Genomic DNA, 12,049 nt, shown 5'->3' on the forward strand with positions numbered 1-12,049 from the left:
ATACCAATATATTAAAATAATTAATTTGACAAGGAATTTATTCCGCCATGTTAATAACAATCGTCGCTACGCGTTGCTAAGCAACAGCTTGCAAAGTTTGCTGATTTAAGAAAACGTCACCCACAGTGAGTTTGCTTAATGCATACATGGTGCGCGCCGATATAGATTTATACAAATCATTAACAAAAATTAGATGATTTCTATAATTTGATATTCATCCTTATGAAAATAAATATAATAGTCACTTTTAGCATTTCATCTAGATGGAAATTATAATTTACTGTATAACATTCTAATAAATAATTAAGATGTGACTGATTCCAAATGACCTAGCCTTCGGGCGGCATAATATGAGTAGGTATGACCGACGCGAACGGGCGGATGACTTTGATGATTTTGTAAATTTTTATAGATTTTCGAATTACTATTATTTTTTATGTAATTATTTGCAGCTTATAATTAATTTATCTCAGTTCGGTTATCTATACCGATGTTATACACTTAAAATATCGTAATTTTAATCATTTGAGATTTTATTTAATATTGTTCGCAAAAATTAATAATTATTTAATATAGAAAAATGTTTAGTACGCGCGCACAGCAAACTTTAGGTTTTTTTTTCTAATATTAAGAATTTCCTTTAGTTACTTTTACTTCTTTGGTTTGTTCATTTCGGTTACTCAGATATTTTTTCTAATAATAAATCTCCACTTATTATTATTTTTTAACTTATTTTAATGATTTAGGCTTATATTTCCGCGGGCGTAGCCGCGTCCGGGCCCACTAGTATATATATATATATATATATATATATATATATATATATATATATATTTATATTTATGTTGTAGAAATATTTACTCAGTAAAAATAGTCTTGTAGGAATTTAAATTATAATGTGCTTAAATTTGCATGCCTTTTATGTTTAATAATTTTATTTATCATTTAAAAAAAAAAATTTAAATAGTTAAAAAAAAAAAATCTAAACATATTTTCATAAGACAATAATTCATCAAAAAAATTACAACGCGAGGAATGTACAAATAACAAAAAATACAGTCGAATTGATAACCTCCTTCTTTTTGAAGTCGGTTAAAAAATAGGTGGCAGGGTAAGATATCGCACACACGGGCACGGGGTCACATCACTTCGTACGCCGAACCACGCTGCAAAATATTTCAGTAAGTACTTACTTACATTATTAGAAATAACAAATAAAAGAAATAATTTTAGGTGATAATGTTCTTAGTATTCATTCGTTATAAATTCAATTATCCAAGTGTGAGAAAATAAGAAGAGACCAATATGTCGATAATCTGTAGGCGTCTGTCCAATAGAAGGAATTTTATTAACGGTGAACATGACGTCACGAGCGTGGCGACGGCTTTCTGTTGTCTACCCATCTCGCTCTCTCCCATGCGCGTGAATGTAACAGAATATATATTGTGATATCAAGGTCAATTTACTTCAAATTAGAAAATGTTGCCAGCTGATAAACATTAAAAATAGATTAGGTTAATGGCTGCACGTAGGGATTCTGCTCTATGTTTACTAATAACATAGTTAATATGAGTATAATTGAAATAAATTTCTTAGTAAGGTTTATTAGGGCCACACAGTATATTGTTAGAACTTTGTATACATAAGTATGTATGTTTTTTTATCTATAGTTCGTTTATAAATCTATTAAATTTAGTAATAATTCACTTTTGTCTTCCCATTTATTTTGTTTTTTAAGACATTAATATGCTAATCGAAATGTAACTATGCTCGGTCTCACTTTAATATGAAAATGAAAGAATTTTAGTATCCATCATTATTCTCGTGTTATTCCAACTTCCAATGTCCTCCGAAGTCTTCCAAATTTTTAATTAAATCAACATTTTCTTTTCTTAGGTATAAATTTTATATACGGATAAGTATTTACATTTTATATTTCCAGACAATTCAATCCAATCGAATATATCATAGACAGTCTTCGGTGTTATTGAATAAACACTAACGGTTCAACGACCGCAAAATCACTTTATAAAACGTACGTTACATAAAGTGGAGTCCGGCGAACTCTAAATATTATCAAATATGTCCACTTAAGAATATTATTGTGCACCTAACATTTTATATTTAATTTTAGCCTGTTTGTAAGTAGTTTATTTAAAATCAAAGTTTGTAATAAAAAACAATTACACATAATAAAATATAATTTTTTATTCAATCACGGGACTGATAGGTGAATCAATTTTCTTAAGTACGTTGGACATAAAATTGTTTATCAATAGTCGTTAAATCCTTATTTATCTATATTAGTAGTTTTTTTTGTCTGTTGCCTTGCAGTAAGTTTTTGCGAAGTACAAGCAAAATTTATAAGTTAAATACTACTAGTTCACAATCAGTAAATATTGTTTTTCTTCCATAAAAAGTAAAGGACTCCTAATCCCGCCGTTACTATTTGACGCGGGTGTTAGGAGCGAGATACCTACTTATTACCGAAAAAAATATATAATAACAGGTAGCGCTTGTAGTTTCGCTACAATTAATAGCAAAGGATCATTTCTCCCCTTCCCCTACTTACTTTCCTTCTTCCCCTACGTAACTACATATTGAAATTAATTTAGCATATATTTCATACTACTTATAATAATATCACATATAACTTTTAAAGGTCTTTAAATCGCATTTAATGTATATCATATATGTACTGTCTGTTGAAATGCCAAAGGCGGTTTCACCATCAAAAGGTAAAAATTGAAAACTCGTTTTTCATTCTTCATAAAAGTCAAACGTATAGCAAAAAAAGACCATACCGGACTAGGATTCAGATTTTTGACAGATTCTTTTTGTGTTGTTTTCTACAGCAGTATTGCACCTACTATCGAGTTTTCAAACGAATTTTCACATTTCCTACCATAAAACCGATTCATCAATGGCATTCCTTGGTTTACGGTTTAAATGAACGTGGAATGACTTTTCTGTATTAAATAAAATGTATCATAGATAATAATAATATGTGCATTTAATTTCATATCTTTTACATATTATTTTTATAAAGTAATAATAAAAGTTTTTTTATAAAGAGGAAATGGTGGCGAAGGTTGAGTATGTTAGTACGTAGCGGAAAAATATAATAATTTTAATATACTTTTTTCAAATCAGTAAAAAATATGATATCTCAATTTATTTTAAAATTGAACTTTACATCAGCAAATACTTTTTAAAAATTATACAACATTGAATTTAAATATTTTATTTTTATATTAAGAAAAAGTTCTTACATTATACTGATAACTTAGTATCTTATAATCTCTAGGTACTAATCTCTAGGTACATAGAGAAGTACCCTCTCAGACCTTACACAAGTGTCAGTAGTGTACATATTATGATATGCACGATTGTTAGTTTTAACTTTATAGGAACAAAAACTTACAAAAACATATGAACATAATTTATATACAATTTTTTGTTGTAAAATAATAATATCCTATACATGTTCTAAAAAAATGCAACGATATTTTATTGTGGTTTGTAGTTTTTAATTTTAATATGTAATTTTTATATTTTGTAGTAATAACAAGAATGTTTGAAATTGCGCATAAAACAAGTGTAAAATAAAAAAAGTTTGAAAAGTCGGGCATGTCATTTAAATGGATGGAAAAAGTAAAATGGACGATCCTATTAATTGGAAGAGGAACTAATTAACTATCATTAATCTCCTTCGTTTGCACTGTAAAACATGTTTTCTTAAAATCCTTGGCAATATATATTTATTTAATTGGATTTTTTTTAATGGTTTTGGACTTTATTTGTATTATAGTCCATAGTCAGAAAGTCTTAGCTCCTAGCAAGCTAACATTGAATGTGTACGGTTGGTTGGACCATAGCTAAATAAAATTATTTTGTACAGTTACAAAAGTGCACCCGAACTCAAAGGCTCCATTGGACGAAACGAAACGATTATATATCTGTCTATTCATTTCTACATTTTCTTGTCTAGACCGAAAAAATGGATTGTCATGATACTCTTAGCCTAATTGTTAGTTTTATTAAATATCCTGATATTTATAAATATAACAAAATATTGAAAAAAATATTATACTACTAAGTATATTTTATTATACATTAATAATATAATATAACTATATTGAGACCGTGGTGGCGCAACGGCACAAGGGTGTGACTGTAACGCGACGGTTGTGGGTTCGACCCCCATTCGAGGAAGTGAAATATTAATTTACGTTTATATGTCCATTTCTTCGCTCTGGTGTCGAGGCACAGCGCGGCGTTAAGTTGTGCCACTCAACACGCAATACCTCCAGAATTCGGCAGAAAATGGGGAACGGAGTGTCTTAACACTAGGTTCCCTCTGCCTACCCTGCCGTATACAGCGTGAAACTATAAAAAAAATATATAAATGAGCACGTCGGTAATATCAATGGGAATTGCATACGATTGTGTACCACGACCGTATCGTATAGTCCGCTTAAATAAGCGTAAAATTCTCAATAAGTATATTGAAAAATATAACAGAATCGAATGAATTGCATGTTTCGTTTTATATAAGCAGTTTAATATATCTAAAGTAATAGACACTAGTTTTTTCTCTTCATTTCTATTACTGAAAGACGATAGCTGTCGATAATGATTTTTCATTGGTTAACTATTTCAGCAATAGGCTTCATTTAATACTTATATTATACCACCGACCGTGTTTTGTTATTTATTATTAAAAAAGAATATTATAGCATTACAAGGACGATGTTTGTATATATCCAAGTACGTATAATATATAGAATACTTACTTTAGTAAAGAGGTCACAAGAAACCGTGTGGAACACTTTGCCATAGATACAAATGTCCTTGCCGATATCCAAATCTTTCCAATGCCAAGATTCGCCGAGGTCATTCTTAGGTATCTTCGCTCGTTTCACTAGTCTTCCTTGCCATAACCCTGAGTTCTGTAATTTAATATTTTTTATGTAACTTTTTTATTATATTTATTTTTTTAATAATATAATTTTGGAGCAAAGGCAAAAACGTGCGACTGTAAACGAGACAGGTCATTCAAGGAAATGATAATTTTATATTTTAATGTTCTCAAAGCAAAGCGCGACGTCGGGTACCGCCACTCAACAGAATTTGGCGGAAAGTGGGGAACGGAAAGTGTCCTAATAGGAACAGAGTGTTTTAACACTAAGTTCCCAGGTTCCCTCTGCCTAACCTGGTACCTATATGCGGGGCACAGCTTCTTCTTCTTCTTCTTCTTCCTGGCATTAATCCCGGCTATTACCAGGGTCTGCCTTCCTACTTAACCTACTCCACTTTGCACGATCTTTTGCGTCCTCGGTGGTTTGACCATTGGTTCTCATGTCCTGCATCACGACATCCAACCAGCGCTTCCTTGGGCGTCCGGGAGGTCGCGCCCCAGGAACTAGTATAGCAAGGCACTTGCGTCCGATATAGTTCTTAGGCCGGCGCGTAACGTGGCCAAACCATCTCAAGCGACGCTCTTGGAGCTTATCCGCTACGTCACGGACCCCAAGACTACCTCGAATGAATGTGTTGCGTATGCGGTCAGACCGCGTTACGCCGCACATCCACCTCAGCATCTTCATTTCCGTGTCGTGAAGCTCCTGAGTGTGCCGAGATAGTGCTGGCCAACATTCGCTGCCGTATAAAAGAACCGGTCGGACGATGCTCTTGTATATCAGCCCCTTGAGCTTGGGCGGTATTCTGCGGTCGCATACCACACCAGTGACTTCCCGCCATTTGGCCCAGGCAGCGCTTATCCGGCCATGGACATCGTGGTCGATGCCTCCAGACCCGTGCATAACGGATCCAAGGTACCTGACCTTCTCCGACCTAACGGCTGGCTCAGGACCTATAAGGATGGTGCTCGAGTCCCGGCTCCCGCAGGCCATGTACTCTGTCTTCGACACATTTAGTTTGAGACCGCCGTTCTCAAGCGTACCCTTCCAGAGGTTCACTTTACGCTCCAGCGTCAGTCGGTTCTCGGCAATGAGTGCTATGTCGTCGGCAAACATCATCAGCCATGGAGGCTGGTCCTGGATGTGAGCCGAGACAGTATCGAGCACTACATTGAATAAGAACGGACTAAGAGCCGAGCCCTGGTGAACCCCCACTGTAATCGGGAAGGGTCTAGTGTCGCCAACAGCAGTCCTAACCCAGAAGCGGAATCATGGTACATGCCCCTGACAATCTCAATATTGGCCTCAGGGATCCCTTTGGATCGCAATGCCCACCAGATACACTAACGAGGCACACAGTCAAAGGCCTTCTGCAGATCTAAAAAGGCCACGTGCAGAGCTCTCCTTTTTTCCCTGTATGCCTCCATCAAAGTTCTGAGGGCGAAAATGGCGTCCATGGTGCCCGATCCTGGCTAAAATCCATACTGAGACTCAGAGACAGTACACTCTCGGCGGAGCCTGAGGTCGATCATGCGCTCGAAGAGCTTCATGGTATGACTCATAAGCTTAATGCCCCTATAACTACCACAATCTTGAACACTGCCCCTTCCCTTGTAAATAAGGGTAATAAAGCTAAGCCGCCACTGATGCGGCATCTTACCAGTGTTCAAGATATGGTTAAAACTTAACACTTTATCCCGGGAACGTGCCAGTTTGTAAATGAGCTTCTGCCCCTCCACAGTTTCAAGTTTATCATACAATGGTGACAAACTCTCACTGCGGGCTCTGGCTACAGCTCTTTTACTGGCACGTTTAGCTACTGTGTACTCCAGTCTGTCTTCAGGGGAGTTAGATTCCTGCCACTTCTTAAAGGCAGCCTTCTTTTCACGAGTCACCCCCTGGACCTCGTCATTCCACCACCATGTCTCCTTGTCGATGACACGTCCTCCCCTAGAAACGCCAAGAACTCGCCTGCCTGCAGCAATGATTGCCGACTGAGCCCGATCCCAAGCACAGCGTGAAGCTATAAAACAATTGTATAATAATCAATTCAAAAATACTCGTATAATTTTTTACCTACATGCAAAGCATTCTAGTGAAATGGTAATATAAAAATGTTAACCAAAAGGAAATAAAATATATTTAACTTAGGAATATATATATAAGTGTTATGAGTTACTTTTCCCAATAATTACGCAGTACTTTAAAAATACGACTTTTCAAACAACATTAACCTTTACAAATCGATAAAACCCAATTAATATTAAGAGAAAACAATCTCAATTCATTTCCAACACAAAAGAAATAAACTATACAGCATTACTAGAAGCGATCAAGCGCATTCAGCGATCTTGACGATGACAAAGCCCACTGTCCCATACGACATTCACATGTCGACGAGGGCGCGTTCATTTGCCGGCTGCAAGCTCTAAACGTACTTCAGAATTTCATGAGAATGCAAAACGACACGTGATTCGTTACAGAGTTGAACTACTACAAATAGAACATTCGATTTTGTTCTCGTTGCAGATTTATTGAGGGGTGAAAAATAGGGGGGGGGGGGGGGTTTGGGCGCTGTCGTGTTTGATTGTAAAGAATGTAATTCTTTCAATGGTCGTTGGTTGATTTACTAATGCAATACCTTAAATCAGCTTCACGCTTTATCCCGCAAGCATCAGGGTAAGGACCACGCCGTGAACCATATTTAAACAGGCTTAAACTAAAACTTAAAAAGTATTTTTATCAACTGTTTAGAAATACTTTCCATATATATTGTAATTTAATTATTATTTTATAAATAGACTTGAGATCCTACAGACAAACTCATTAAGAGTTTTGTAGAACATAGTTAAATTTATGTATGTATATTCTTCTATAATAATAATAAATAAATAAATAAAAAAGGAGAGGAAACCTAGTCTCAAGACACTACGTTCCCTTCCGAAGAGCGAACACATGGAAATCTATACTAATATAATAAAGCGGAAGAGTTTGTTTGTTTGTTTGTTTGAACGTTAAGATCTCTGGATCTACTGGATCGATGTACTTTGTTTTTGTTTTGGATGAAAGCTGCATTCTTCAGAAGTGCTATAGGCTATATAATATTACATTACACGTATATACTAATAAATTAAAATACTTTCTAATTTGACATGCAATTTATTCTGCCATGTTAATAACAACCGTCGTCGCTACGCGACCGCGTTCGTTACCGCGTCATTTTGATATTCATCCTTATGAAAATAAATACAATAGTCACTTTTAGCATTTCATCTAGATTGAAATTATATTTCTATAGAAATTATATTCTTATATTCCAAGCAGGCGTAGCCGCGTCCGGGTCCGCTAGTATATAAATATAAATAAATAATAAATTAGAAGATTATAAAAATCGCTATGATTTTTCAATGAAACTATGAATTCAGATGTAGATAGATGCATAACTGCAGCCTTGAAAGCATGAAAGAAAGGACACGAGTTCAATTCTACGATACAAATAAGATTTTTCAATTTCTTTTATATCACTTTGTAAAGTCTCTTCTTCAAAAGACTACACCAATACAAAATCCAAGACAAGGAAAGCAATATTTTCCACTGACGTTCTTTCTATATATAAGAGATTTTCTACGACTAATTTAGCTCAAGAACCGTAACAGAGTACCCTCGTAAAACAACAACTAATTTATACTTTCAAACATAAAGTTGTTAAAGGAGCCAGCGAGTAGCGGCCAGACGACAAAGTAAAACGTTCACAGGTCTTCGGCTACACGCTCAACTCCTCGCTTTGAAAGTATACGGGATAAGCGAAGAGAGTAATTAGAAACTTCAAACAAGTCTGCTTGTTGCACTGGCATCGTTCTTTAATAAAAAAGTGTATTATTACAAATTAGTACTAAAGTAGTTATGAAATCTGTTTATGAAATGAGAGAGTGCAACCAATTAGTAACATATTTATGACAGCGGGAAAAATTCGCGTGAAAATAATTGCCTGCCTTTGTTAGAAACATTGCTTGTGGGACGTTGAAAAAAAAATATAATTGTAATGATTTAAAAAAAAATTAAATCATTATGATTATATTTCCAAATAATTATTATCTTCAAAATCGGAAATAATAAAAGAAGCGATACGAAGGGTAGCTATAAAAATATTAAATGAACTCACATTATTAACAGTAAATGTTAAATTAATATGAAATCGTACATCGTCACAGATAACTTATTTCTCAATATTGCCCTATTTTAGTGTAAAACTAATAAAAACTAAACCTATTCCTGCAATCTTGGCCCATAATAAATTTAGAAAAGCTTCTTACTTTTAAAAGATAAAGCAAACTCGTCCATACAGTGACCCGAATAAATTTCTAGTGACAACTAGTAAATAACATTTCAACTTGTTTTCCGACGGCATCCTTCTAGAAATACCAGTAAATATTGGATGGAAAAGCGAGCGTTCATTCACGTCGCTTCCAATAACTTGCATTATCTCTTACCGTGAACACACGGAGACTTCTTAAGAGTCAAAAAGGAAAATCTAACGCATTTGTTAAAAGCTTAGAAAATTCGATTTTTTTGTTTTAGCAGCTTTTTTAAAAGATTACTTCTTTTAAATGAAGAACCTGACACCTTCTACAAATATTTAGAAATATATATTCTTTATACCGACACCGTCGTGGCGCAACACACTAGAACACTAAAACACTATTAAACTAAATGCCAAATTATTTTAATTGAAATCCAACCATTAATATTGATTTATTATTATAATTTACGTTATAAATCGAATTACACCTTAATAAAATACAGTGCGAATAGAAAGATAACGTTTGTGAATCGAATAGATATCGTTAAATTATATTTTCCTGTAAAATGTATCGGGAAATTTATTCGTCAATATTTAATACCGCTTTATATGTGCGTTTTATATTCGGAGTATAAATTGATATGTATTTATAGTGCAAAGTATTTTACTACTACGAGATGTAGTTATGTTATATATAGGTTTAGATGCGTGCGTCGTATCCCGCATATAACAGGGTAAGCAGAGGTAGCCTAGTGCTAAGACACTCCGCTCTCCACTTTCTGTCGAATCCTGGAAGCGTTACTTGTTTAAAATTTATTTATCTATTTCAACGTCATGCTCTTTCTTGTTATCAGACCGATAAAATGAAAATTATCCATTTTCCGAGTGGGAATTGAACCCATAGCCGTTGCTTTTATAATCAAGTGTAGTGTTGCTTATATTATGTCTACGAAGATAAATTGGATATAATTCTTTACTTAAAGACAAAGTCATTGCGTGCAATTAATAAATACATACACTGACAACAAGAGTGTCAAGGTTCTTTACAATTTGAAAATTGTCACGATTGAAATCAATCGAGTTCTTCGCTCTGGCACCAACACAAAAGCTCGGCGTTGAGTTTCGCAATTCAACACGCAATGCCTCGAAAAATTCAGCGGTAAGAAGGAAACCGATTGTCTTAGGTTCCCTCTGCCTAACCTGATGTATGCGGGACGCTGTAGCGTGAAGCTGATTAATATGAATACATGTGACACTCTCTAGTAAAATATGTATTTTTCACCTTTACACGTGGTTCTATTACAGTCATCGAATCATCTTCTAGAAAGTACACTATGTTGACCACACGAACTCGGTAATTCTCATCAGGGTTCTCATAAACTGGTTGCTTGAAGAACGCCGTAAAGTTTAAACATCTCTTGTCGTAGTGAACCCAATGCGGTATAACTGCTGGTAGGGCGGGTTGCTTCACTCTTCCGTAAGTCAGCGATGGGTCGTAACTAAAATGGACAATAAACTATGAAATTACGGAATTCCCAAAGCTTAGAACAACTGATGAGCTTCTTGATGAAGAGCAGACAATCTTTTTCTATTTTATTAATTAATAATTATTGGAAAGATATTTTTTTTAATTAATTAACTTAATTTTATAATTACAATAAAGATATTATTTTATTAATTAAACATATACACAGATTAATTAAACTAGCGCCATTTAAATGTAGGTATTAATCGCAATCACAAATCTAACAAACGTTTATATGGAGGATTTTTTGCGAAGCCTTATCCACTTATTTACGGGCAGAGCGAAAATTGAATAACAGCGAAAAAAGTTAATCCGGAAGCTAATTGAATTACTTTTAATTACAATTGGTCGTTCGCAGTAATGCTTGCGATTGCAAATACTAGTATATCTTTTGTTATTTTTTTATAGCTTTTATAGATTTTTAACTGATCATTCTTTTTTTTATTTTTTTTACTTGTTTTTGTGGATGTATTTGATTCTTTATGTTTAATTTCTTTAACTGTATGAACAATTCGTTAGGTATTTATGAACATTTTTTTTATGGTAATTTACCAAATATATTGTAATTATATAATTAATCAGAGGTATTGTTCTTAGAGGTAATTCACTGTAGCTCAGTGGCGGATTTTCCAGAAGGCAACAGGCTTGAGCCTAGGCAGATTATTATGTTTCTATAACTATATACAATTAAATATTTTTGTATGACGTCCTATTAAACCTAACAAATGTAACAGTGGCGTAAAATTAACAGCATACACCCTTTAAACTTACCTCTGGAGTAAACCATAATAACTTACTTGACCGCGTCCTCGGGTAAGGCAAAAGCATTGCTGTCCACATCAGTTGCAGTGCCTCCAGGTCCACGTATGTACGTATCTGGAAATCTATGTCCTTGATAATATCGTAATGAGCTGCGAATATGATGCTGAGTTTTCGTTGGATCAGAGAAAGTCAATCCTGGTAGCTTTGGTAGTCCCCACGCCATTGTAAAATCTAATGAATCGAATGAATTATATTAATTATATTATTTTTCATACATTTATTTATTCCTTATATTGCACAAATAAAATGAAAGATTTTTTGCTTCCTTTTTTTATACTAAAAACAGGTGAAAAGCGGAGAACAGAATGTCTTGGCACTCTGAAATATTTTCCAAAGAAAGATCTAAATTCACAATGTTATTTTTTAAACAATATTTATTATAATCCCAAAGAATAATACTAACATCAGATATTACTTACCATAAAAAATAAACACAATATAAGTACAAAATAAACGGTTATATTATTCAACGATTTCAAT

The 12,049-nt window shown here is 34.1% G+C and overlaps 1 protein-coding gene across 1 annotated transcript; it reads right to left on the minus strand.

The window, feature by feature from the left end:
- Window positions 1-3,963: 3,963 nt before the first annotated feature.
- LOC146534561 (EF-hand domain-containing protein 1-like) lies at window positions 3,964-11,732 on the minus strand. Its single transcript, XM_085193284.1, has 4 exons — window positions 11,545-11,732; window positions 10,505-10,721; window positions 4,797-4,952; window positions 3,964-3,987 (listed from the first exon to the last, which is right to left on the minus strand). The coding sequence occupies exons 1-4, from the start codon at window positions 11,730-11,732 to the stop codon at window positions 3,964-3,966; spliced, it is 585 nt and encodes a 194-aa protein (XP_085049410.1).
- Between the last annotated feature and the right edge of the window lie 317 nt (window positions 11,733-12,049).

The sequence above is a fragment of the Heliconius melpomene genome, chromosome 11 (assembly GCF_056956725.1).
Source record: "Heliconius melpomene rosina isolate 202511_hmr_F chromosome 11, ASM5695672v1, whole genome shotgun sequence".
NCBI lineage: Eukaryota > Metazoa > Arthropoda > Insecta > Lepidoptera > Nymphalidae > Heliconius > Heliconius melpomene.